Source organism: Nyctereutes procyonoides, unplaced genomic scaffold (genome assembly GCF_905146905.1).
Source record: "Nyctereutes procyonoides isolate TBG_1078 unplaced genomic scaffold, NYPRO_anot_genome, whole genome shotgun sequence".
Classification (NCBI taxonomy): Eukaryota; Metazoa; Chordata; class Mammalia; order Carnivora; family Canidae; genus Nyctereutes; species Nyctereutes procyonoides.
In genome coordinates, this window is record NW_026575135.1 from 47,727,155 (window position 1) to 47,755,047 (window position 27,893).

A 27,893-nucleotide genomic window follows, 5' to 3' on the forward strand; every position below is an offset into this window, starting at 1 on the left:
CCCCTACCCTATGGTGGGAGAAGTGGTTTTTTCTTGGGAAAGATGATGCTTCCTTCCTGACTCTAACCTTATCTTTGGACAGGCTGGACATCAACACCAACACCTACACATCTCAGGACCTCAAGAGTGCACTGGCAAAATTCAAGGAGGGAGCAGAAGTGGAGAGTTCAAAGGAAGACAAGGTGTGTGATCTCTCCAGGGAGTTAGTAAGCCTACTGAATGGCCTTGATGGGAATCACTTCTTCCAGAAGCTGTTAAAATAAGCATGGGGTTATGACAATAATACTGGAATAATTTAAAGGGAAGTTAATACCAAATAAGAAATCCTTTATAGACTACCTAAAAAAAATATACCAGTGCTGGGAGCATTTCATTGTTTAAGATCCAACTTTGCATTACATGGGGAAAATGAGGCATAAAGCAGAGATAATCATACTCTTCATTATTACAGACAAGAGTGAGGAGTATAGAGATTAAAACAGATCTTCTCACACCTGGATCAGATACAAGCTTAAGGAACAGAGCAGCTGGGCTGGGAAGGAAGCCTTGATCCTTGTCCTTGTCCTTTGAACATGTAGCAAATGTATTGCCTATTTCAGGCTTCAGGTTCCTTAAATGTACAACACAGTGGTGGAACAAGAGGATGGCTGAGGTTTCCTCCAGTTCTAAATTTGTGTACAAACTAAGGGAATGAAAAGGAGAAAGAGAGAGAATCATAGCCCTTTGCCCCTAATGTCTGGGAGGGCTTGTAGGTGCAGGCTTATACCAGAAAGAAATACTGGTATTTCTGCGATATCCATACTTGCGATGGATCATGAACTGATGTGATAGCCAGAGAATGTCCCACATCATTTTTTACATTTCCACTTGAGTCCTATCCTTGAAAGAAGCTCCTCTGATGGCTACTTTGGAGACCTTTCTAAGTTCTCTCTTCCTCTTATCCTCCTCACAGTCCTCTTTTGCTTTGTCTGTCTCTCTGCCAGTGCCCTGGAATCCTGGCACTATCTTGGAAGGGCAGCATCAGGTTCTTGACAGTTTGTATGTTAAGTGGAGGAAACCTTAGATCACTCAGATCCTTCAGAGCTAAGCGTTTCTGGGACAAATGAGCCTTTTTCTTCTTCCTGGTGTCAGAGAGGACCTAATTAGGCTGTGTTAATATGCAGAACATGTTCTCCATGACTTCCCGCATCTTAGTGTAGTCACATTTGCCAACATGGAGAGGGTATATGGTATGAGAAGATGAGTAGAAGGATAGCAGTAGCAGCAACAGTGGTTTTAGGAAAGTGATAGTTAAAATTTCATCCTACCACAGGTTAGGAGGGTGCAGAAAATCAAATACTCTCACCTGGTGAAGTTGAGGCCAGCAGAGGAGAACAATGTGTGCCTACGTGCTTAGACAGAGATTGATGTTCCTGTGGCTAGGGGTTGGGCTCATTCTCACTCATCATCCCCTCACTATGTGCTCCATGTGGGCTTGATCCTTGTCTTCTCTGTGGGTGGTGGAAGACACTCTGTACCTCCATCGCTTCTCTTTGTTTTCTTTTAATGGTATTCTTTCTCATAGTAAAGTTTGTATAGAAAAATAGGAATATTAAGAAAATATTTTTAACCACACACCTATCAGAATGGCTAAAATGAACAGCTCAGGAAACAAATATTGGTGAGATTATGGAGAAAGGGAACCCTTTTACACTGTTGATGAGAATACAAACTGCTGCAGCCACTCTGGAAAACAGTATGGAGGTTTCTCAAAAGGTTAAAAATAGATTCCTGTATGATCCAGCAATTGCATTACTAGTTATTTACCCAAAGGACACAAAAATACTGATTTGAAGAGGTACATGCACCTTGATGTTTATAGCAGTGTTATCAACAACAGCCAAATTACTGCAGAGGCCAAATGTCCATCAGCTGATGAATGGATACAGAAGATGTGGTACACATACACACACAGTGAAATATTACTCAGCCATCAAAAGGAACGAAAGCTTGCCATTTGCAGTGATGTGGGTGGAGCTAGAGTGTATTATGCTAAATAAGAGAAAGACAGATACCATATGATTTCACTAATGTGGAATATAAGAAACAAAACGGATGACCATATGGGAAGGGGGAAAAAGAGGGAAACAAACCATAAGAGACTCTTAATGATGGAACGAACTGAGGGTTGGTAGAGGGAGGTGTGTGGGGGACGGGCTAGAGGGGTGATGGGTCTTAAGGAGGGTACTTGTGATGAGCACTAGGTGTTATATGTAAGTGATGGATTCTGCTCCTTGAATCAATATTGCACTGTATGTTAACTAACTAGAATTTAAATGAAAATTTGAAAAAATAAAATAAAATATGTATTAAATGTAAAAGCAAGAGATGAAGTTTTCAGTTGATGGTTTTTGCAATTAAAAAGAATCTTCTCCCATTGCAAGAGGAGACCCCAAGAGCAGGACCCAAATGCAGGATCCCTTTTCAAGCTGGTTTAAGTCTGCTGCCATTTGGAAGATACAGCTAATACACTCTTTCTTTACTTCTATGAGGTATAGATTGTTGGCTTCTTCACTTGAGGTGTTGGAGCCTGGTGTTTTTCTGCTGGTTTCATTTGGAGCCTGTTGGGATTGACTCAGTTCATCATCAGTGCCCTTGGGACTGGCAAATAAGTTGACTTGAAGTCGCATGGGGAGTTTCTGACATGTCTCAAGCTCCTGGCTGCAAATGGCATTCTATTTTATGTTTATCAGTATTTAAACTCAATTTTATGGTGGCTTGCAAAAACAGGATGGTACTTTTGCTATTTATAAAGACAATACTGTCAAATATTGTGGCATATCCTATCAATTGAGTGAATGTTTTTGTAACTTGGTTTTTTAGGGGGAAGGGCACCAATTCTTTTGTTTGTGTTGGTACCTTAGATTTAAATGAATTGGTCCTTCTCAGAATCCCTTGCCTTGTGGAAAAGCTCTATCTAGCCAAACAGATTTGGGCTGTTGCTATTGGATCTGATCTCTCTATACCTCTATTACCATACAAATGGCTTGATACTTTATTTTATTATGTCAGCTGTTGTTCACCTGTATCCTATAAATTGCTCCATTTAAAAATATGACCTTCTTAAACTTTTGATGCTGAACAAGATAAAGTAGACTCATTTCTTACTATTTCTCCTGCTAAGTAACTAAAAACCTTGGACATGATGATATTAAAAGCAAATATAAGAGGGCTCTAAAAGATAGGAAGAAGAAAGCAGACTGGCTTTCTTGAAGAATAACATGATTGGGCATTTTTTTGCCCTTTATATATCCCAGAGTGGGCATTGGAGAAGACTACATCTAGGAAATGCTAACAGGTACAGATAGAAAAAAGCCCAACTTTTTTTTTTTTTTAAGATTTTATTTACTTATTCATGAGAGACACAGAAAGAGAGGGAGGCGGGGCAGAGACCTAGGCAGAGGGAGAAGTAGGCTCCATGCAGGGAGCCCGATATGGGACTCTATTCTGGATCCCGGGATCACACCCTGAGCCAAAGGCAGACCCTCAACCGCTGAGCCACCCAGGCGTCCTAAAGCCCTACTCTTTCTAGAGAAATTACTAGGAAAAGGGCAGCCTAATAGAACTAAACCCTTTTGGACAATGCTTTAGCCAAAGACCATGGTAATCTCCCACCCCACCCTTAATACCAGTGGAAGTTGAATGGGAAACTTGGATTTCCACCTCTCACTTGGTGGTAGCAGGCTGTCCTCATGCCTCCACCAGAATGGTATCAACAGAAGCCAAGTGGATAGGCTGAACTAATACATGCTATTGATGGCAGTGATACAGTGTGATGCAGTATTCTGTTACTTGACCAAGGTGGCATCAGTGAGCATTGAACAGAGAGCTGGAATTTCTATCCTCTGCCCAATGGTAGGAGACTATTCTCTGTTTCTCCTCCTGGTGTGGTACCCGCAGACACCAAGTGTAGAGCCTGATTTTCCACCCTCCATATGGGAGTAGAAGGCTGCTTCTTCTGTTGGGATGGTGGTGGTAGAGGCCAAGAAGGATATTTGAATGTCTTCCCCTACCTGACACTACCAAGGTGGTTTTTCACGTGGAGCAGAGGTGATGCCATTGTGTGTGTGTTGGTGAGTGAGAGGTGGTGTTGGAGGGTCTGTAGTCTGACCTTATGCTTGATGGCACTGAGATAGTGTGAGGCATCAGTTTGCTCCCCACTCCATGGAGTTGTCAGTGAGGGTAAGTGAGGAGTCTGAACTTCCACCCCCACACCAGCAGTAATGAAGCAGTGTTTCAGTTCCCCTACCAGGTGATAAAGAGGCCAAGGAAGGACATCTTGCCTATTGTAGAGAGTCCAGTGGTGACAATTGATGTTCCTCCTCCTCCTAACTAGAGAGTAGTGGTAGGATTTTGGAGAGAAGGGAGCTGGGGAAATAGATTTCACACATGAAGTCTTGGGCTTGCTCTCTGGTGACCCACGTGAGAAACTGACTAGAATTAACACAGCAGAAGACTTGGGAACTGAAACACAGTGTGGAATATTGCCAGGTTTCTAGATGAGCCTTTGATAGGATGTAAAGGAAACAGACTAAAACAACTCTGCAAAGGGTCTGGAAACTAAACTGTCTTAGAATCATAGCAAGACAAGGACAGAACCAGTGTATTAAACATAAACATTTGGGCAGGCCCAGTGGCTTAGAGGTTTAGCGCCGCCTTTGGCCCAGGGCATGATCCTGGAGACCCAGGATCGAGTCCCATTTTGGACTCCCTGCATGGAGCCTGTTTCTCCCTCTGCCTGTGTCTCTGCCTCTCTCTCTCTGTGTCTCATGAATAAATAAATAAAATCTATAACAAAAAAAAGTAAACATTTTAACTGCTTGCTGAAAAGGAAGAGGTAGTAGATTTCAGAATCTTAAAACTTGACACCCACGATGTCCAGGATACAAAAAATCAAATCTTGAACTAGGAAAGATAGTTAACAGATGCCAACAGTGAGATGACACAGAAATTGAATTACCTAACAAGGATTTTAAAGCAGTTATAAAAATGCTTCAGCAAATGATTATGAACACTAGCAAAAATGACAACTTCAGCAAAGAAGTAGATGATATAAAAAATCAAGTGGAATTTTTAGAACTCAAAAAATACAACTAAAAATGTTTGAAAATCACTGAATAGGGCTCAGCAGGGAAAGAGAAGAACCAGTAAACTTGAAGAGAGATAAAAATGACCACAAAATCTAAATAAATAGGAAAAAAAAATGAAAACAGGGTTAGGGACCTGTGAGATTACAACAAAATATTTAATGTTTCTGTCATTGGAGTCTTAGGAAGGGAGAAAGAGTACTGAAAAATAATGAAAAAATACACTAAGAAATAAAGATGGAAGAATCCCCAAATATGGTGAAGGGCATAAATGAATAGATCCATGAAACTGAATTTTCAGTAGGATGAAAGTAGGATTTCTCTGGAGAAATCAACACCATAACTCTTCACAGTCAACCTCTGAAAAGTAAATACAGAAAAAATGTTGAAAACAGTCAGAAACAACATGCTACCTTAGGGACAATGATTGACAGTGCATTTTTCATTTGAAACTACTAAGACCAGGGACGCTTGAGTGGCTTAGCAGTTGAGCATCTGTTTCAGCTCAAGGCATCGTGATCCCTGGTCCTGGGATCAAGTCCCACATTGGGCTCCCTGAAGGGAGCCTGCTTCTCCCTCTGCCTGTGTCTCTGCCTCTGTGTGTGTGTGTGTGTGTGTGTGTGTGTGTCTCATGAATAAATAAATTTTTTAAAAAAGGAAAGTAATGTTTGATAGTTGAAGCAAAAATTACATCTTCTATAGTTCCATATACATTCAATATGAATTTCACTGTCAGAGTTATCACTGTTAGTTTTTTTTTACTGTACTTTCATTTTTCTTGGCCACTTCTTTCTTTTGATTATCCATTTTTATAAAATGTTACTTGGGTTTGTCATTGGAGGATGAGGAAATCCTAAACTACACACTTGACATCTGTATATGAACTGAGTGATGAATTTGCGGTGACCCATCGGATGGACTCGGAAAGAAGTGTTATGACCAGCCACTCCTCATCATAAGCATTTATGTTACATTAGTGAGTTGTGGACTAAAGACCCAGTGGCGGGATCCCTGGGTGGCGCAGCGGTTTGGTGCCTGCCTTTGGCCCAGGGCGGGATCCTGGAGACTCGGGATCGAATCCCACATCGGGCTCCCGGTGCATGGAGCCTGCTTCTCCCTCTGCCTGTGTCTCTGCTTCTCTCTCTCTGTGACTATCATAAATAAATAAAAATTAAAAAAAAAAAAGACCCAGTGGCAAAGTTTGTACTTTATGCAGTTACAGTTAAATGAAATTTGTAGTAACTGAAACTTGAGTGAGTAGTGTTGGGAGAACAGGATTACTGGAGCTATAGTATTTGAACTTGATGAATATAAGATCTGTGCAAAGCAAAGACAGTATCTGATTAAAGACTTGTATCTAGAACATAAAGAACTTGCAAAGCTCAACAGTAAAAACCAATAACGTATTTAGAGAATGGAGAAAGGAAACCAACAAATATTTCACTGACAAGGATTTGTGGATGGCAAATAAGTATATGAAAAGATGTTAAATATCATTAGCTTTTGGAGAAATGCAAATTAAATCTACAATGAACTATCACTATACAACTGTTAAAATACCTAAAACAAAAGTGGTGATAATGCTAAATACTGTGTGGAGATGTGGAGAAACTGTGTTACATACACTGTTGCTGAGTATGTAAAATGGTACGGTCACTTTGTGGAAAATAGGCAGTTTCTTATAAGACCAAACATGTTTAACGTATGACCCAGCAGATGTACTTGTGGGCATTTATCTTGAGTAATCAGAACTTGAATTTTATCAAAACCTTCATACAAGTATTTGTGTGATTTTATTCATAATAACCAACACCTGGAAACAACTCACATGTTCAACAGGTGCATGGTTAAGCAAACTCTACATCTCCATAATGGAATACCACTCAGCATTAACAATTATGTGTGGTAACTTGGATAGATCTCAAGTATATTACGTTCATTAAAAAACTTACCTCAAAAGATTACAGACTTTGTGATTCCACCTTTATAACATTGTCTAAATGCCAGAATTAAAGAGATAGAGAACAAATTAGTGGTTGCCAGGGCACAGGAGTGGGTGGGAGTGTGAGTTTCAGATATAAGGGTCAGCACAGTGGAGCTGTTTGGTGGTGGTGGGATAGTTCAGTAGCCTGATTGTTCTGGTGGATACATGAATATAAATATATATATTGGATAAAATTGTGTAGAATAATACATATGCACATACATGCAAGCGTGCACATGTATAAGCTGGTAAAATCGGAGTAAGGCTTATAGTCTAGTTAACAGTATGGTACCTTTGTCATTTTCTTGGTTTACTGTTGTTATGTAAGATGTTACCATCAGGGTAAGCTGAACCAAAGGTACATGGCACTCTCTGTAATATTTTTGTAACTTTCTGTGAGTTTATAATTATTGCAAAATAAAAAGTTTTCTTCCCCCCCTTAAAAACGGGCCTCTTCCTGAGGGCCCAGTACACGTCACTTTCATGAGGTGGAGATGACTTGTTTCTTACCCTGTTCACTTGCCTGTCATCCCACAGCTCTAGGCAGTGACTCAGCTTCCCCAGACCTCTTTGCCCTGTCTTTGGCGACCGTCCAGAGTCCTTTAGCTTGGTGTAGGGAGAACATTTCACTATTGTTTTAGCCCAAAGAAGCAGGATATGACATCCCCTAGATGTGATTGCTCTGCTAGAAGCTTATCTTTTTTAGGGGAGGCTGATTCATTTCTTTGGTTGATGTTTCTGTGGAGTACTTGTAACTGGGGAGAAAATACATAGGTAATAGATGAGCAATTTGGAGCTGACAGCTGCTCATCATTCTGCTTTTTATAAATATTCGTGCCTTTTAATTTTTCTTAGAAGATAGAGACGCATACCACTGTGACCTTCCGGACTCTATTTATAAGCACTGTCCTCTAAAATTGGGAAGAAAATGGGAGTGTCACATGTATAAAATATCTAATTAAAGTCTTTTATTCACCTCCAACATAAATTCATTTAAAAATTTTTTGTATGTGTGTAGGGTGGGGAGGTATTGAGAGAAAATTGAGACTTGAGTGTAGTACATACAGTAATTTAGCCACTTCAAACAGTTGAACAAATTGTACACCTGTAGTTAGATTGACAGTAATGACAGTGATTTAATTTTCATCAGCAAATTGTTCCCACTCTGATAGCTCTTTTACCCACAGTTTGCTATATCCCGGTTTCTTTAAAATGTGGCTGAATTGGGCAGGGCAAAGTAAAGATATTCAATGATGGTGGAAGATACAGAGCCAAGGTATAGATTATTCCACCTTAGATCTCAACCTTTTCAACTGAGGTTAGGGGTTAAAGGTGGGCTTGCATTGCTTCCTCTGACCTCTGATTGCAACAAGAAGACTTTCCATTCTTCTTGAACAGAAGTCAGACTGGGATAAGTGAACCTTGGAAAATCTTGAGTGTGTTTTTGGGGTAGAGATCTATATGGGTAGACTGCGGGTTCTCTTCTTTGGGCATCGTAAAAGGTTCAGGTGTGCCTTGAAAGGTAGTATGGGTTTGATTCTAGACCACTGCAATAAATCAGGTCAGTTTAATTCTTTTGTTTACTAGTGCATATAAGAGTTACGTTTACTCTGTACTGCAGTCTACTAAATGTGCTATAATATTATGTCTATAAAATAATGTACACACCTTAATTCAGAAAGTACTTGATTGCTAAAAAATGCTATAACTACCTCAAGCTTTTGGTCAGTTGTAATCATTTTGCTTGTGGAGGGTCTTGCCTCAATGCTGATGGTTACTTGACTGATGAGGGTGGTGGTTGCTGAACGTTAATGTGGCTGTGGTGATTTCTTAAGACAACAGTGAAGTTTGCCACCTTGAACAGTTTCATGAGTAGTTTCTCTGTAGCATGTGATGCTGTTTGATAATATTATACCGCAGTAGAACTTCTCTCAAAATTGGAGTCAATTTGGGATACCTGGATGGCTCAGTGATTGAGCATCTACCTTCAGCTCGGGTCATGATCCTGGGGTCCTGGGATTGAGTCCCGTATTGGGGCTCCCCATAGGGAGCCTGCTTCTCCCTCTGCCTATGTCTGTGTGTTTCTCATGAATAAGTAAATAAAATTTCTAAAAAAAAAATTGGAGTCAATTCTCTCAAACCCTTCTACTTGTAGAATACTACATCAACTGAGTTTGTAGTATTCTAAATCCTTTGTTGTCCTTTCAACAGTCTTCACAGCATGTTCACTAGGAGTAGATTCCATTTCAGGAAACTACTTTCTTTGCTCACCCTTAGAGGCAATTTTTCATTTGTTAAAGTTTTATCATATTGCAATAATTGAGTCACATTCTCAGGCTCCACTTCTATTTTTTTTTTAAATTATTTTTTTTTTATTTGCGATAGTCATACAGAGAGAGAGAGAGAAGCAGAGACACAGGCAGAGGGAGAAGCAGGCTCCACGCACCGGGAGCCTGACGTGGGATTCGATCCCGGGTCTCCAGGATCGCGCCCTGGGCCAAAGGCAGGCGCCAAACCGCTGCACCACCCAGGGATCCCTCAGGCTCCACTTCTAATTTTAATTTTATTGATATTTCCACCACATCTGCACTTAATTTCTCCACTGAAGACTTGAACTCATCACAATCATCCATGAGTGCTAAATTGACTTCTTCCAAACTCCTATGCATGTTGATAGTTGGACCTCTTCCTATTATGTTCTTTTTTTTTTTTTTTTAAGATTTTATTTATTTATTCATGAGAGACACAGGGAGAGAGAGAGGCAGAGACACAGGCAGAGAGAGAAGCAGGCTCCATGCAGGGAGCCCGATGTGGGACTCCATCCCAGGTTTCCAGGATCAGGCCCTGGGCTGAAGGTGGCGCTAAACCGCTGAGCCACCCGGGGTGCCCCCATTATGTTGTTAATGGTATCTAGAATGGTGAATAGTTCTCAACAGGTTTTTAGTTTACTTTGCTCAAATCCATTAAAGGAATCACTATCTATGCCAATTATAGCCTTATGAAATGTATTTTCTTGTTATATTATAAATAAGATTTGAAAGTCAAAATGACTCCTTGATCCATGGGCTGCAGAATAGATGTTATGTTAGCAGGCATGAAAATAACATTAATCTCATACATCTCCCTTAGTGCTCTTGGGTGACCAAGTGCATTGTCCATAAGCAGTAATATTTTGGGGGACAATTTTTTTTTCTCTGACAGTAGGTTTCAACATTGATCTTACCATATTTAGTAAACCATGTTTAAATAGGCATGCTGTGATCCAGGCTTTGTTGTTCCATTTATAGTGGACAGGCCAAGTAGATTAAGCTTAATTCTTATGGGCTGTATGATTTTTGGAATAGTAAATAAACATTGGTTTCAGCTTAAAGTCAGCAGCTGCATTAGGCCCTAACAAGAAAATCAGCCTGTGCTTTGAAGCCCGGCATTGACTTCTCTTCCCTAGCTCTGTATGTCTTAGATGGTATCTTCCAATAGAGGGATATTTCATCTATATTGAACATCTATTGCTGAGTGTAGCCACCTTCGTGAATTAGCTAGATCTTCCAGATAACTTACCGCAGCTTGCATATCCGCACTTGCTGCTTCACCTTGCACTTTTATGTTACGGAGATGACTTGTTTTCTTAAACCTCATGAATCAACCTCTGCTAGCTTCAGACTTTTCTTCTGCAGGTTCCTTGCCTCTTTCAGCTTTCATAGAATTGGAGAGATTTTAGGGCCTTGCTCTGGATTAGGCTTTGGTTTAAGGAAATGTTATGGCTGGTTTGATCTTTTATCCAGACCACTAAAACTTTCTCCATATTAGCAGTGCCACTGTTTTGCTTCTTATCACTTGTGTGTTCACTGGAGTAGTACTTTCAGTTTCCATCAGGAACTCTGCATCCATAATTTGGCTAACTGGCACAAGAGTCCTGTCTTGGGCTGCCTGGGGGCTCAGAGGTTTAGCGCCACCTTCAGCCCAGGGCCTGATCCTGGAGACCTGGGATTGAGTCCCACGTCAGGCTCCCTGCATAGAGCCTGCTTCTCCCTCTTCCTGTGTCTCTGCCTCTCTCTCTCTCTCTCTCTCTCTCTCTCTCTCATGAATAAATAAATAAAATCTTAAAAAAAAAAAGAGTCTTGTCTTTTGGTATCTCAGCTTTTGACATGCCAGCCGCTAAGCCTAGTCATCTCTAGCTTTAAAGTGAGACGTGAGACTCTTTCTTTCACTTGAACACTTAAGAGGTCATTATAGGGTTATTACTTGGCCTAATTTCAGTATCACTGTGTCTCAGGAAATAGGCCCAAGGAGAAGCAGAGAGAGGAGGGAATTAATTGCCTATCAATGGAACAGTCAGCACACAACATTTATCAGTTAAGTCACTGTCTCACATGGGTGTGGTTTGTGGCACCCAAAACAATTACAATAGTAACATAAGATACCACTGATCACAGACCACCATAACAAATATAATAATAATGAAAAAGTTTGGAATATTGCAAGAATTACCAAATGTGACACCGAGTGAGCAAATGCTGTTGGAAAAATGGTGCTGGTAGAGTAGCTAAATGCAAGTTTCCATAAACCTCCAATTTGTAAAAAACATAACATCTCTAAGTGTGACAAAATGAAGTGCAATAAAATGAGACATTCCTGTTGGGGAATTTTTTGATAGTACAGATGAAAGGTTTTGAATCCTGGAGCAGCAGTTCTGCGAGAATGGGTGGGCATTCATGGTAAACGACAAGTGTCCTGGGGAGATATCTCCAATTGATCTAATTATCTCTTTACTTCAATTATCTTCTTAGGCAAGACAGGCCAAGGTTAAACGACTCTTTCGCCCCATTGAGGAGCTGAAGAAGGACTTTGAGGAGCTGAATGTTGTCATTGAGACTGACATGCAGATCATGGTACGGCTGATCAACAAGTTCAATAGTTCCAGCTCCAGCCTAGAAGAGAAGATTGCTGCTCTCTTTGATCTTGAATATTATGTCCATCAGGTATAGTATTTTTTTTCCATAAATCTGACTTTTAAGTAACATCTTCAGCAACAAACCTGCCTGCCCTAAATCCTAAGAAAATAGCATCAACATCTTTACTTATCTCTCAGGGCTTATAGTAGTTTTAACTTAGGCCAATAGCTATAAGATACATTCTAGAAGAAAAGGCTAATCTTTTTTTCATTTGCAGTCTTAACTCCATTATTTTTTCCAACACCAATTATACAACAGGGGCAAAACAGCCATGGTCCCTGTTTCATGTAGCTTATAGTCTGAAAGAGGAAACAATTAAATAATGAACAATTGAATAACGAGCAAGTAACAATATATAATAATGAGATAACTTGAACTTGAGGTTGTGATAAGGGCTCCAGAAAGTAGTCTGGGAGTATATAACAGGGGAATTTAGCCTAATCAGGGGTATTGAGAAAGGCTTTTGTAGATCAAGTTTTATTGGGGCACAGCTACATCTGTTTCCTTATGTATTGTTGTTTTGGGCTATTTTTATGCTAGCAGTGCAGAAGTTGAAGAGTTGTGACAGAAATCTTGTGGCTGACAAAACCACAAATAATTACTATCAGGCCCTTTGGAGAAAGTTTGCCAACCCTTGAATCAGAGTACTATAGGCAGAGGAAACAGCATGTGCAAAGATTTTGAGGTTGAGAAGAGCTTGGAGAGATTAAGGACCTGGGAAATACTGGAGAGGGTAGCATAGATAAAGTGAAAAGGTTAGAGATTCAGAGAGGTGAAATTGGGAATATCATGCTCTTTATGATTTTATCCTTGATTTTAAGACCCTCTTGGAGAGTTTGCAACAGGGAAAAGACTGATCACACTTGTGTCATAATTATAATAGTTAATATTTATTGAGCATTCTCATATACAAAGCACTTATTTAAGTACTTTGTACGCACTAATTTGTACGTATTAATTCATTGACTTCCACAGCTGCCTTATGAGTAGGTGCTGTTACAAGTTCCATTGTATCACTGAGGCAAATAAGACACAGGTCACACCTAATATTGCCCAAAGTCACCCAGTTATTGAGTGGTAGAGCTGGGATTTACAACAAGGTCTTTCTGACCCTAAACTGCTCTTAACCTTTTGGTCACTCTTTGTCTCCTAGGATACTGGAATCTTTTAATGAAGCTCAAAAAGACATAGGTAGATCTAAGGAGAAGGAGCAAGAGAATTCACTTATTTATTAAATAAATTAATTTACTGCATGCCTGTTAAGTCCCAAGAACTATTTCAGGCACTTAAAATACATCTGTGAACAAAATTGGAACTTAGCTACCAGCAGAGACAGATAAATAATAAACATAAATAATAAGTAAATTATAGACAGTGTGTTTAAAGTTGACAAATACTATGGGAAAATAAAAAGTAGTTCATAGTGAGGATTGGCATTGTTGGGAAGGTGCATCTCAGGCAGGAGAAACAGCAAATACTAAAGCCCTAAGGTGGGAACATGACTAGTGTGTTGGTGGGATCAGGGCAAGTCAGTGTGGTTGGAGCTAAAAGAGGAGAGAGCGATGTAGATGAAGATGGGAGGAAGTTCATGGACCACCTTGTTGACCATGGAAAAGAGAATATGAAACTGGACATTATTAGAGGCTGTTGAGCAGAAGAACAACATGCTCTGACTTATTTTTAAAGGATCCTTCTGCCTGCTTTGTTGGGAATTAGACTTGAGGCAGGGGGCGTGGGTAGAAGCACGGAAACCAGATAAGAGGCTTTTGCTGTAATTCATACTAGGGATGATGGTGGCCCAGGAAGACTGTGTAATCATAATCAAAAGCTTGTTTGAGATCCTCATCAAGACCCAGATCTTCAGCATCCTCCCACACATGACTGCGTCCTTGTTCTCTATAAACTAGGCTAAAAGACTTTCTTTCTTTCGGATTTTACCAGCCTTTGTGGTGAGAGAGGATGAGTGTGTATACAGTATCTGCAGGAATTATGATGCGGCCTCTTCATCTTCTTTCTTTGCTCATAACTCTTTCTCAGGACTCAAATAGCAAGTCTGTGATCCTCTTAGAGAGAAAGTGGGCCTGAGTTCTCTTTACTCTTTCCTGTCTTGCTCTCCAGGGTAAAAAACAAGAATTCCAGCAGCTTTTCCGTTACAGGTATTTAAAGGATTAAGGATCTTGGGGGTTATTGGCCAACTTTGTCCTGCTCTGATCTTGGCAGCTTTTATTTTTTCTCATTTAACATACTTGGGTGGCTCTTTAGGTATCAGGTTTCTGTAGGCTCTCCCTTTAATTGAGCATAAAAGGCCAAAATGACTGGAGTGCTGATCATTCCTAGAGGGGAGTGAATGCACAGGAGGCTGGTAGGGCCCTGACAGAATTTTGTTTTATGCAAGTCTGCCTGTTATCTGGCAGTGTTATCTCTAGGGTGACATCCTATTTTGCTTTTACGGGTTACTAGGTGGGGCAAAGTTTCTTGGGTGTCACCTAACTCAATCTGAGGTCAGACCAAGAACCTGTTCCCTGGTGAGGCCAAACTTCTCTTCAGCAGAAGAGTCATATATATTCTGAGTCATTAGCCTTTGGATTGGAAACACAGGTCCCTTGCTTTGGGCTGGTGTGTCAGGCTATCATGCAACAGTGTTGGGTTGTGATTTCACAGGGGAATTAAAGAAGACCTGGCTTAACCTTTAATTCTAGTTGTGATGGGGGAATTTAGGAAATTTAATGCTAGCTTTGAGGAAGATGGAACTTCTTTTGCCATGGGCTTCAAAGACCCAAACTGAATCTGCCCAAATTTTCTTGCAGCCATATTGGAATTATCTTTAAAAAAATTTTTTTGGGGGGCAGCCCAGGTGGCTCAGTGGTTTAGTGTCACCTTCAGCCCAGGGCATAATCCCGGAGACCCAGGATCAAGTCCCACGTGAGGCTCCCTTTATGGAGCCTGCTTCTCCCTCTGCCTGTGTCTCTGCTTTTCTCTCCCCCCCCCACCCTTTGTGTCTCTCATAAATAAATAACTAAATAAAATCAATAAAATCTTAAAAAAAATTTTTTTAGAGTGTGTGTGCATGCGCCCATGGGAGGTGTGAGGGGCAGAGGGATAGAGAATCTCAGACTCTCCATTGAGCACGGAGCCCAATGCGGGACTTGATCCCACAAACCTGAGATCACGACCTTAGCCAAAATCAAGAGTCGGATGCTTAATCAACTGAGCCACCCAGATGTCCCAGTCATATTGGAATTATTAAACAGGATTTGTGGAAAGCTAAACCATGTGTTTGGAAAACGGTTGTGAGTTACTTACAAGGTGCAGCCTCTTCCTGCCCCAGGTACCCTGGGTACTCTTGTTGGCCTTTCCTAACATCATCTCAATTATTTACCACAGTTTGTCCCTTTCTCTGTTTCCTGTTTTCTCATTATCCGGCCAGTGCTCTGGTTCTCTCTTTTCCTCTGGAGTATTGGCACAGTTCCCTAGTGTGTCCTTCCTCATGTGCTCCCTCTCTCTACCTTGAGTTTCTGTTTACCTGTCCCACATCATCCTGAAGACAGCCTGGGGAAAGCTGTCGCCCCAGACCTAGATGAGTTGCTGAAGACCTGGGCCTGATCCTGCCTTCTCTTGTGTGATGCTGAACAGGACCCCAGATTTTGGAGCTTGATCTTCTGAGTGTACAGTGGGCAGAATGAGTCTTTTTTTCTTGATCTTCAGTGAAATAACAAATGAGAAAACATTGAAAAGGTTGAGGTGCTTCTATAAATGTTAGAATTTATAACACCCTGAATTGTCTTTGTAGTAACAAACTGCATCTGCAACAGAACTTCTGTGATTCTGGGCTGTATTGCTTTGGCATAGTGTTAGACTGGCAGCTGCTCTGTTAGGAACTCCTGCCGGCTTTGACAAGTAGCCACCCCAGGCATTGAACAGCAGGACTCTGAGCCATGGCTTTGTTATCCATAAAACTTGGAGGAGGGAGGATAAAAAAGAGACAGTGAGTTCTTAGATTTTAAAACTAGAGTGTGAAAAAGAAAGGCTCATGAAGTATTATTTGAACTTATGTCAGCCAGACACCCAGCTCTGAGTCTCCCTAGTTGGCTGGCCTGTGGTCCAGTAATAACTCCTCTTCACAAGGACACATTGAGGCAGAAAAATCCCAGCCCTGACTTCGGGGCCCTTGTGGCAGAGTAGACTCCAGTTTGCTTCAGGACCCTGAAGAGATTGGCCTTCTCTTCAGGTCTCTGGAACCAGGGACCCATCCACTTTGTTGTCACAGATGCCTCAGGTTGCCTTTTTTACTCACAGTGGAGTTTATTTTAGTAACATTTTTTTCTGATCATATTTGTTCATTGGTTTAACAATTATTTATTGAGCACCTAGTATATGCTTAGCATTCTTCTAATCACTAGACCTGCAACAATGGACAGAAAAAACCCCGTTCTTGTGGAGTTTATATCAGAATATATAAAAATGATCTTCTAAGGGTAAAAACAGTCTAGGTACACCCAGAAACAGGTAGAGTCAAAGGCCTTCAAACTCAATTTCTCTGTTACGGTCTTTGTCTAGTTTGGAAGGACATAGGCAAGTAGGAAATGGAGGCATCTGGAGGAAAGAGGTGGATAGCAGTGCCATTGTTAGGCCAGCTGTCTGCATTTTCCTGATGATTTGTAGAGTGGGATCAGCCAGTGGGCAAGAGGCAGCCCTTGTAGCAACAGAGGTATTTTCAAGGCAGACTATAGTTACTGCATGGAGAAAATAGAATCCAGTGACCTTTCTGAGCAAATTAAGTTTTCTTATTCCAGGATACTAAGGAAGCCTGGGGAGTGAGATTCCCTATAGAATAAAAGAGAAATAGTCTAGACTTGGGGTTTGGGACCTTAAAGGGTAGCTTAGACCAGTGCTGTTTGATAGAATTGTATTTGATTATGGAAATGTTATGCACTATCAATAACAGCCACTAGCCAGTAACAAAAGCCTAGAGTACAGCCTTTGAGAGAAAGAGTTCTGTGCAGATTTATTATGAATGTCCTCAGAATCAGTCAGCCTTAGAGGATTTAGAGGAAGAGAGCCTTAGAAGATGAAGTGAGGAAGAGAAAGGATTTCTTTTAGTGTCTGCTGCTTCCACTGCCCACATTGGGACTGGGCATGAACAGAAAGCATGGCACCATTTAGTAGTCCTGATGATGCCAGATCTTTGTGTTAACAGCTTGTGATTCGTTATGGTGTTAGAATTTTCCAGGGCATGTTTGGCATAAGCCATAGCTAGGTGCCATTTTTGCCATTTCTGCCATTTCCCACATAGGTGCTCATAAATCATGTAAGATAAAATGAATTAGAAATCTCAAATTTAAGAATGTAATTTGTTTTTACAGATCTTTTCTAGTTGGTAAGAATGGCCACCCTTTCTTTTTACTTGGCTTTTTAGTGTTTTTTTTTTTTTTTTGAATAGTCATCAAATAAAGGCAATAAAAAGGGCTCTTCTTTCCTTGATGACTGTACTATACTAAGCTGTGCCTTTGTTGCAGATGGATAATGCACAGGACCTGCTTTCCTTCGGTGGCCTTCAAGTGGTGATCAATGGGCTGAACAGCACAGAGCCCCTGGTGAAGGAGTATGCTGCGTTTGTGCTGGGGGCTGCCTTTTCCAGGTGAGCAACATGGATGGGCATCCCATTGGCCAGGACTGTTAGGGCCCCTCAGGTGAAGTCTAGCTTTACTTTTGGTTGGATTCGCCTGGAAGAAGGTTACACTTCAACTCTTGTACATCTCTATTCATACTTCAGTGTAATCCTAATGAAACTAAGAATTTGATTCTGCCCTTACTGAAGTAGATACAAATTTTCATCATGCTGTTACCATTCATAACTCTCTGTTCCCTCTCATCTTAGGGACATTTAATACTGTATTTTAGGTCACGTTCTCTGTTGTATTAAGAGCTAATACAAAGTTAGACCACCCATAGCTGGTTGAGTGGGAGGGAATGAATTCTAAGAGTTGATCCTTTCGTAGTGAAGCCACATCTGGTGGTGAGTATAATGTGAACCTGACTGAGGAAGGGCTTTTGAGGGGAATATGCTTTCTCCTTATTGTCTGGTACCAGTCAGTATTGTCTGGTACTCTCTGGGTTGGAATTTGTTTAAATTTTAGTTAGTCTGGCTTATGCTAGAAGAGTGGGGAAACAGCATCTCTAAAGAGTGGGTGCGGAAAGATGTGGGGGCATGACATCATTACACTAAACAAGTCAAGATGTCTTCAAGCTACAGTTGACCCATTGGAGCTCTAGTTCATTTCTTTTTTGAAAATATGTTCTTAGAACTATTTGTGTCTCTAAAATAGGAACCAGTATTCTGATTGTTGGTATAGGGTCATGGGTGGTAGCTATTAGGGGTTGCTCTGCTTGTGTGTAAGGATTAACATGTTGTAGAAGAAATGCTACTGGAAACATTTTTGCCATTCTGGGTTTTATTTTGAAAAGATTTCCTTTGCTTTTCATCCATTGCTAATTGTTATTTAATCAGAATCTCAGTCTTCTTACTATGAAAGCCTTTGTGTGTGTGTGTGTGTGTGTGTGTGTGTGAGAGAGAGAGAGAGAGAGAGAGAGAAAGGGTCTTTTCTTAGTAAATTGAGGGGAAAATCTGGTAAGGCTGGAAGAACTGTTCCAGGAGGGGCCTTGCAGGCCTCTGTGCCCCTTATCACCAACCTTCTTTCTTCTTCAAGCCCTGGTTATCCTGTGGTTGTTTTTGACAGTCAAGGGTGTGGCTTCCAGGGCACTCTGCCTACCTTGGTCTCACCTACCAGACCTGGACCGTCCCTCAGGAGACCCAAGGAGATGTTTGCTTGTGCATCTCCTGAAGGGGTGGAGAATCGCTGAGTTTGTCATAGTTAGCTGTGATTTCAGCACTAGAGAGAAGTCTTACTCTTGTGGCTTTAGAGGCTTGAGAACTTAGAGAAGCTCACTCTTTGTTTCTCAAGCCGTGATACAACTAAATCATACATTATTAACCTCTCTCCTCAGACTCTTTTTGGAATTCTTTCCTGTCATCCCAAGTACCTTCTTTCCTCTTTCAGCATGAGCAAATTGTCCTATGTATCCCTTGCTGTTGCTTCTGGAAACATGTTTCTTGGGGGAAACTGTAACATCTTCATGTTACATCTTATTTAAAGAGGACTAACTAAGTGACTTGAGGAGCATGCATTAGGCCTGCCCAACAGGCCATAACTCACCTAGGGGTGTGCCAGTGTATGGTGTTATTAAGACTTTTTTGTGACTGTATTAGCGTAAGACCATGTTAACATTTATGTGGCATCACTAAAATTTAAATAGAGATAAATATAAAATATCGCAACTTAGTGTTTTGGTGGCAGGCAAACTGCTGTATCCAAAATGTTCTATATGGGCTTTTGATGGCTCACTGGAGGGCAGTTACAGTGGCAGCATGGTATGGCACCAGAGCTTTTGGAAGCCAAAAGCAGGCTCCCTAAACATCATGAAAATGTCAGGCTTTATGCAAAGAGGAACTTAGTGCAAGGTAATTATTTCTGTGCAGGGAGGCAGTCTGATATTATTTACTGCTAATGTCCTAAGTGTTGGTTTTGCAGCTCCCTACCTGCCCATAGCATACAGGTGTGTACACACATACCACATGTGTACACACACACTGCGTGATTGGATGAGCTTGCTCTTTGTCCAGAGGGCATTCAAGGGATAGCGAGCATGGCGGAATCGTGGAGTCCCAGGACTTGGGAGTGTTTGTTTTAGACATCATTCCTTCTAGTTTTCTGCTTATGGACTGGAATACTGCTCATCCAGCCGAATATTTGAGTATGTGGGAGGACCAGACAGACCAGCGCACCAGGCATCAGAAAATCCAGGTTCAAGTCCAGTGTCTGTTATTTATCGACTATCCATGAGCAAGCGATTTCACCTTTTTAAGCCTCACTTTTTCATCTGTTAACTAAAAGCAATGATAGCTATTTTCTGCATTTCATAACATTGAGTGAATATGAAATAACATACAAATCTTGTGAAAAAGCTTGTAAAGCACCTATGAGAAGGGGTGTAACATCATCATGCTCCTTTTTACTATGAGTTTTCACTGTAAGGCAACTTCTACTTCTGTTTTCACAGTACAAGCCTGTATTTTCCTGATTTTCTTTCCTGCTTATGTTCTACTGCATATATCTCTTCGTGCTATTCTTGATGCTTCACAAAGGTGTTTATTTGTCTACTTGGGTTAATTGCTTAATAAAGCCTCCACACACATTTCTGTAGATAAAGAGATAACTTCCCTGGTGTTAACTGTGAAGCAATTATTCCAAGATCAAGAAGAAAAGAGTTAACATAAATGTAATTGACATGGCCACTGAATGTTACATGGCCTCTGAAATAGTCTGTTCCCTTATTTAAGTATTATTCACACTAATTTAGGGGGTCACAGACATTCATTTTCTGCTGTTTGTTGCCTTTGTATAAGGCAGGTCACATTCTTGCATAAGAGAATATGCAGAGATAGATAGGTGTGTGATGCCTTTGGCAGCTTCATCTTTTTATGATTTCTTTCCTTTCTTCCCTACTTCCCCATCTCACTGCCCCTCCCCCCCCTCCTCCATGTCCCCCCTCCTACCTTCTCTCTCTCTCTGTTCCACCTCCTTTATTCTTCTTCTAGTCAGTTACTGTCACTGGTCTTTCCCTGACCTGATACCATCTCACGAGGGCACCTGTGTGTATCTGTCTACAGTCTGACCTACCAGGCATCTCGGGAGTCCCGGACAAGTCATTATACTTCTGTGTGTGGGAAGTCTCAGAAAGGCCTTGGGAATTTCAGAGACCATGCAGCCTTCTATAATCTGATTTTGGTTTTATTTTTTAAAGTAAGAAGTACTTCGGCCTCTCGGCCAAACTACCAGCTGGCTACTTTTGTTTATCACATCTCCCTATTTGTAACCTTCACCTTTTAACTGTCAGGAGTTAAATTATTAAGAAGCTGGTCTGCTTGCCCCAGGGAGCCCTGGCTTTTGCTGTTCACATCCCTGTCTCCCATCTTTTTCATGTTCTGTATCCATCTTCAGTAACTCACATTCTCATCTGCATATGTATGCATTATTATGCAATTATATGGGATGGTAGGTTCTCACTGAATGCAGTACTTTGTGTGAATTATCCACAGTTTGCAGGGGCCGTGGACCTGTGCCTGGTACAATAGAGGATGTACATGTGCCATCAGCCATACCACAATTATGTTCTGTTATGATGGGTCCCTGGAATAGGATTCTGTTCTGTCCTCTCTTCCTGGCATCATCAGCCTTGGAGTCTCCTTAGCAGAATTTGTGTTAGTTCTTTCTCTTTATAAAATGAGTGTTTCCCTTACTCCTGACCCTGCACCCCCTTATCCTACACTTTATTGGTTCTCTGGTTTCCTCAGTTATACTTTTCCCACTAAAGTTTCACCATTTCAGTTTTAGCCATTTGGCTACTGTCCTGTCATCGAGTCTTGTTTCTGTTTGTTGGCCTCCAATTTCCAGATTTCTTTCCCGCTGTCCCTGATGAATTTCGGTACTCCTCTGCCTTCTCTTTCTTGATTACTTTTGTGAGTTTGCTGGGTATTAACATTCTCACCTGTATTGACCTTTATTTTTACTTTTGTTATCCACTAGATCTCTTGAAATTCATTACCCATTTTTGTCAACATCTCGTTTTCTCTGGCCACCTCTGTATTCACATCTTCATCTCTCCTGTTGAATCTGATTTTTATTTTTTATTTATTTATTTTTAAAGATTTTATTTATTTCTTCATGAGAGGCACAGAGAGAGAGAGGCAGAGACATAGGCAGAGAGAGAAGCAGGCTCCATGCAGAGAGCCTGATGTGGGACTCGATCCCAGGCCTCCAGGATCACGCCCTGGGCTGAAGGCAGGCACTAAACCACTGAGCCATCCAGGGATCCCTGAATCCGGTTTTTAGCCTTCTCATGACCTCAAGCCTCTGCACATCTTCCTGTCTTTCGCTTCCCATAGGGCTCCTCACCCTTTTCCCTCTCTCAGCTCCTTCCTCTTAGCCCACAATGTTCTCAGTTATCTGCTGACCCCTTCCTACCACTACCTTACCATTGCCTCCAACATGACATCTGACATCCTATATCTTCCTTCCTTTCCAAAGTCCTTGAAAGAGTAGACAAAAAGAGATCCCATAAATGCACATGACCCTTATGTTCCTACTGTTTCTGAAATTTTTCAAAAGTATATCAGAGTCATTAATATCTCTGTAGCAGTCAACAGTGTCGAACAGTACTTTCTTTTTTTTTTTAATTTTTATTTATTCATGATAGTCACAGAGAGAGAGAGAGAGAGAGAGAGAGAGAGAGACAGAGACACAGGCAGAGGGAGAAGCAGGCTCTATGCACCGGGAGCCCGACGTGGGATTCGATCCCAGGTCTCCAGGATCGCGCCCTGGGCCAAAGGCAGGCGCTAAACCACTGCGCCACCCAGGGTTCCCCGAACAGTACTTTCTTTTGAAAACTTTACTTCTTGTGGTGCCTGGCTGGCTCAGTTGGGGCAGTATGCAACTCTTGTTCTCAGGGTTGTGGGTTCAAGCCCCACAATGGGTGTAGAGATTACTTAAAATCTGAAGAAGAAAGAGAAGGAGAAGGAGAATGAAAAAGGAGGAGGAGGAGGAGGGAGAGGAGGAGGAGGATGAAGAAGAAGAAGGAGGAGGAGGAGAATGAAGAAGAAGAAGGAGGAGGAGGAGGAGAATGAAGAAGAAGGAGGAGGAGGAGGAGAATGAAGAAGAAGGAGGAGGAGGAGGAGAATGGAGAAGAAGAAGAAAGAAGAAAGGAGAAGAAGAAACAACTTACTCCTTGGCTGCCATGTGATTGTGGTCCCTTAGTTCTTGTATCTCTGGAATTAATTACTCCTTCTCCTTTGCTTTTTATGACATTGTCATCATCTTATCTCCTAATTATAGTTGTTGACCAAGATTTTTTTCTGGCATTTCCCTTTTCTCTCCCAGTGGTTCTGTCTATTCTCATGGTTTCAAATCCTGCCTCATTGTGGATGATTCCAATATCTATGTTGAATTCCGGCTTTTCCCTTCAAGTCGCATCCTCCATTTCTACCAGACTGGCTGCACCTCAAACTCAAGAAGAAAGTGGAATTAATTTTTGTCTCTCTCACAAACTAGGTTTTTCCCTCCCACATTCTCTAATCTATTCTTGGCAGTATGATTGTCGTAGTTACCCAGGCTTGAAACTTTTGAGGGATATTTGAGTTGTCTTTGTCCCATTTTAGTTATTTAGTTGGTGAATGAATCTTCTGGATTTTTATTTTCACTATTGTGTGTACTAAAAAACTATTTCCCTTTTTGAAAATCTGTTTTAAGGAACCTCAATACTGTGAGGATAGCAACATGTTCAGGGAGGGGGTTCCTTCTCCCAGTGCTAGGAGATGAATAATCAGAACCAAAAACAATAGTCCCATTCTTTGTGGATGTAGATTGATTTAGAGATGGGCATGTGACCCAGTTCTGACCAAAGAGATGTTTCCTGAGAAGGCTTCTAGGAAGTTTTTTACCCTCTTACAAAAAGAAAGATAGTAAGGAGACGCTGCCCACCTCTTCATGCCTTGATTGCACTTGTCTTGGAACTATAGCAGCTGGCTTAGACCAATGAGGTGAGAAGAAGCACAAGGAGAAAAAGCTAATATGCTGAGGAACATAAACAATAGAAGGGAAAAGACAGGAGACTACATCCTTTATGATATAGTTTAGCCACTATACTGATTTAGGAACCAGCTACTTCCAGAATTCTGCTGTGAGAGATAAATATCTTTGTTTTTTAGAAATCACTGGTAGTCTTTGTTCTGTTACTTGCGATTGAATGTACTCCTATTAATAAAATTTCTGAACTCTCTCTGCCATATCTTAAATTCTTCTTTTATTCTCTTAGCTTCTTCACAGCATTCATCTCAACTTGCAGTTACATCTTTGATTACCTGCTTATTTTTATTTATTTACTTAATTTTGGGGGGAGGTAGGGGAGGAGCAGAGGGAGAGGGAAAGAGAATCCCAAGTAGGCTCTACACCCAGCTTGGAGCCCAATGCAGGGCTCGATCTCACAACCCCGAGATCATGACTGAGCTGAAATCAAGCATCAGAACGCCTAACCGACTAAGCCACCGAGATGCTCCTACCTGTTTATTGTTGATAATCTTAGATTGTGTGAGAAGGATAGGATTTGTTTTTTATTTTAAACTTGTTGTCTCCGTCGTATATAGCGTAAAACCTCACATTAAAAGTTAGGAAATAATAATGAATACAGAAATAAAAGAATAAACTCGTGCCTAGGAAATGAAATGTTTTTCCAGATAGCATATGGGGGCAGAGTGCTGTTGTTATTATTGAGTGCTGTTGTTATTATTAATGATGTATAGTGGATGATTCAGATACCATTCCTTGACCCTTTAAAATCTAAAGATGTGGAAATATGTATCCCTCCACCCTTGGCCGAAGACCCAGAAAATTGAAGGCTAGAGATCATGATGAAGTCCGACGTTGGAGATACCAGCATTTGATAAAAGTCCAAATGTGATCCCCTAAGACTAATTCTGACTTCTTGATTCCAGAAGCCGATTTTAGTATATGTGCTGCCGAAGGAAGCACATTGACTTCAAAAGCCGATTGTTCACACTCCTCCTGTGACAGGGGAGGTGCTCAAACCATTTTATATCTGATAAGCTGATTAGCATGTTAGCCAAAATTGGCCTGGATAGTTGGGTAGCCATTGCTCTTGAAGCTGCATTCAAAGTCTGATATATTTTTTCAAATGGCAACTAACGACAACTGAAAATGAGCTCTAAGCCTGACCAACCACCCGGACGACTGCAGAAATGAAGGCTTCATTCTAGTGAGGGAGGCACTACTTTGCTTAATGAACTTGTCCCTTCAGTATTTCTTTTGAATCTATCTCTGTGATATGCTCCTGACTCCTCCACATTCTCTGTGTGGCTGCCTTCAAATTTTTTCTTTTATTGTCTACCTCCTTCTTAATTTTTCCTTGCGTAACTCCAGCCCACAAAATTCTATCTTTTCAACTTTATTAGCGTTTGCTGCCTGGACTTCTAAACTGACTCTTAAATAGATCTAATTCTCCGTGCGTGCCAGTTCATTTCTGTTTCCCTAATAAAACTGAAAGCTTCTCTGAGTAGAAACTGGCTCTCAATTCTGTGGCACCTACAGAACTTTACAGAGGGAATGTTTTAGAACGTTTCATGGTAAAAAAAAAAAAAAACAAAAACAAAAAGAACATTTCATGGTATAAACTAAATGGTCTAACATAAAAGCTTGAATTTGCCAAAAAGCGGCTAGGGGAAATGAAGCCACAAACAGCAGGGAAGCTTTTTATTTTCTCTTCTGTTCAGTTTGATTTTTCTTCCAATGAATCTATATTATATTTGTAATTAAAATTCATACAATAAGTAAAACAGAACTGTGAGATTTGTGTATCTAGCAAATGGTAGTTTACATTTCCCAAGGAGCATTCTTGGTTCAGAATACCAGAAGATGCTGGATTAAATACTTAAACATTTCCTTAAATGCTCCCTTCACTTAACGAACTGTAGGCCCAATGTTTTGCATAACTAAAGGGGAAATTAATAACATCATAGTCTGTATGGTGGCCTTGCAAGAAAGTGAGAGAAATCCTGAAGACAAATATAATGGAAAGCACAAATCACAAAAGATACAGAAAAGTGAAACTTAGAACTGCCCTGGGGACATTGCCATTCCCTAGTGGCCAAGAGCTTTTGGTTTCATGGCTCTGTAAGTTGGGGGAGAGGAGACAAAGCCTACAGCCCATGAAAAGAAGAATCAGAAAAATGAAAATCTACTCAAAAGAAGATATTAAGACAGTTTGGCTTTGAATAGAAGGCAGAAAAACTCCCTGGAAAATTCTTCACCCAAGCCAGCCCTAGGGTGCAGTTTGGGCTAGAAATCATATGCCTTTTGTGGCCTGAAAATTGTCGAGCTGTGAATTTAGTCTAAAATGGTCTCAATAAATAATGAACTGGAAAAAATGTTTGCAACTTAGAGATAACAGCATTAATACTCTTAATATTTATAAAGAACATCTAGAAATAGAGAATAAACACAACTAAGGACCCTATAGAAAATGGGCTAGACAAACACAGTTCACAGAATAAGAAAAATGTAAGTGGAAAAAATGTTTGCAACTTAGAGATACAGCATTAATACTCTTAATATTTATAAAGAACATCTAGAAATAGAGAATAAACACAACTAAGGACCCTATAGAAAATGGGCTAGACAAACACAGTTCACAGAATAAGAAAAATGTAAGTGGAAAAAATGTTTGCAACTTAGAGATACAGCATTAATACTCTTAATATTTATAAAGAACATCTAGAAATAGAGAATAAACACAACTAAGGACCCTATAGAAAATGGGCTAGACAAACACAGTTCACAGAATAAGAAAAATGTAAGTGGCTTAACCATGTGACAAAAAGCTCACTCACAAGAAGAAAAAAAAACAATGAAAATTATACTGATATACTGTTTCTCACATATCATATTGGCAGAAATTCAAAAAAAATTTTTTTAAAGATTTTATTTATTTATTCATGACAGAGAGAGAGGGAGAGAGAGAGGGAGAGGCAGAGGCACAGGCAGAGAGAAACAGGCTCCAAGCAGGGAGCCCGGCATGGGACTTGATCCCAGGTCTCCAGGATCATGCCCTGGGCTGAAGGCGGCGCTAAACCGCTGAGCTGCCGGGGCTGCCCAGAAATCCAAAAATTGATAGTATACTCTTTTTGTAAAGTTGTTGGGAAATAGACGCTCAAGCATTGCTGGTGGAACTATAGAACGGTGCTGTCCTTATTGAAGGAAATTGGACTGTATCTAGCAAAATTGCGTATATTTTTCTCTCCTTGAAATGATATTTCTGCTCCCAGAATTCTCTCTCTAAAATACCATTGGTAAAAATATGAAAGATGTGTGTGTTGAAGGTTATTTGTCATAGCACTGTGTGTAATAGCGAAAGATGAGAATGCCCATCAGTAGGAAACTAACGAATGAATTGTATAACTTCATGGAGTACTACATAGTCATAGAAAAGATCAAAGAATATTTCTATATAATACGGACTATTTCTATTGTGACATATTCTAGGATATATTAAATGAGAAAAAGCAGGTAAAATATGAATAACTGCAATTTATCATGTGTATATGATATGCTTATATTTAAAAATTGGAAGGATAGGAGGTTATATTGTAGGGAGATGGATTTTCTAATTATGCATATATTTTATATAGTTTAAAAACTCAACATGTAAAAATCAAGAGCTAAATGAAACATTTGGATCTATCTATAGAATTGGTTGCATAATCACATAGGGAGAACTATTTTGTATGATTTTACAACCCAATAATTTGTACATCTCTATTTGAATATATACTAAAGACAAAAAAAGCCTGCAAAACTTCAGACATCTTACTGATGATGGGAGTGTTGGTGTTGTTATTCTGAGACTGAATTGTGGGATAAAGCAGATGAATAATTATGCTGGTTTCTCTGAGAAGCAGGATTTTCAACATGACAGAAGGGAAATACTAATGTAAAATTGGAGATGGTGTAAAATCCTCTTACTCCTGACTTTGAATTGAAAGTACTAGTATGAACTCGTGATGATTTTTTTTCCTTAAAAAATATGTTTGGGGGGTGGGAGGGCTCTGTCCACTGAAAGGATCTAGGTAGAAAGATAAACCCAATAACAATGAGCAACTCTCACTTTAGATTGTATTTTCTAAATACCATTTCTGTCTAAAATTGC

At 40.4% G+C, this 27,893-nt stretch overlaps 1 protein-coding gene across 4 annotated transcripts in view; it reads left to right on the plus strand.

The window, feature by feature from the left end:
- Positions 1-27,893, plus strand: part of SIL1 (SIL1 nucleotide exchange factor) — a 217,782-nt gene that overhangs the window by 132,307 nt on the left and 57,582 nt on the right. For all 4 annotated transcript variants that reach the window (XM_055301915.1, XM_055301914.1, XM_055301916.1 and 1 more), the window contains exons 5-7: positions 83-182; positions 11,898-12,089; positions 17,579-17,700. In XM_055301915.1, coding sequence (XP_055157890.1) covers positions 83-182; positions 11,898-12,089; positions 17,579-17,700 — 414 coding nt within the window. The remainder of the gene's footprint in view (positions 1-82; positions 183-11,897; positions 12,090-17,578; positions 17,701-27,893) is intronic.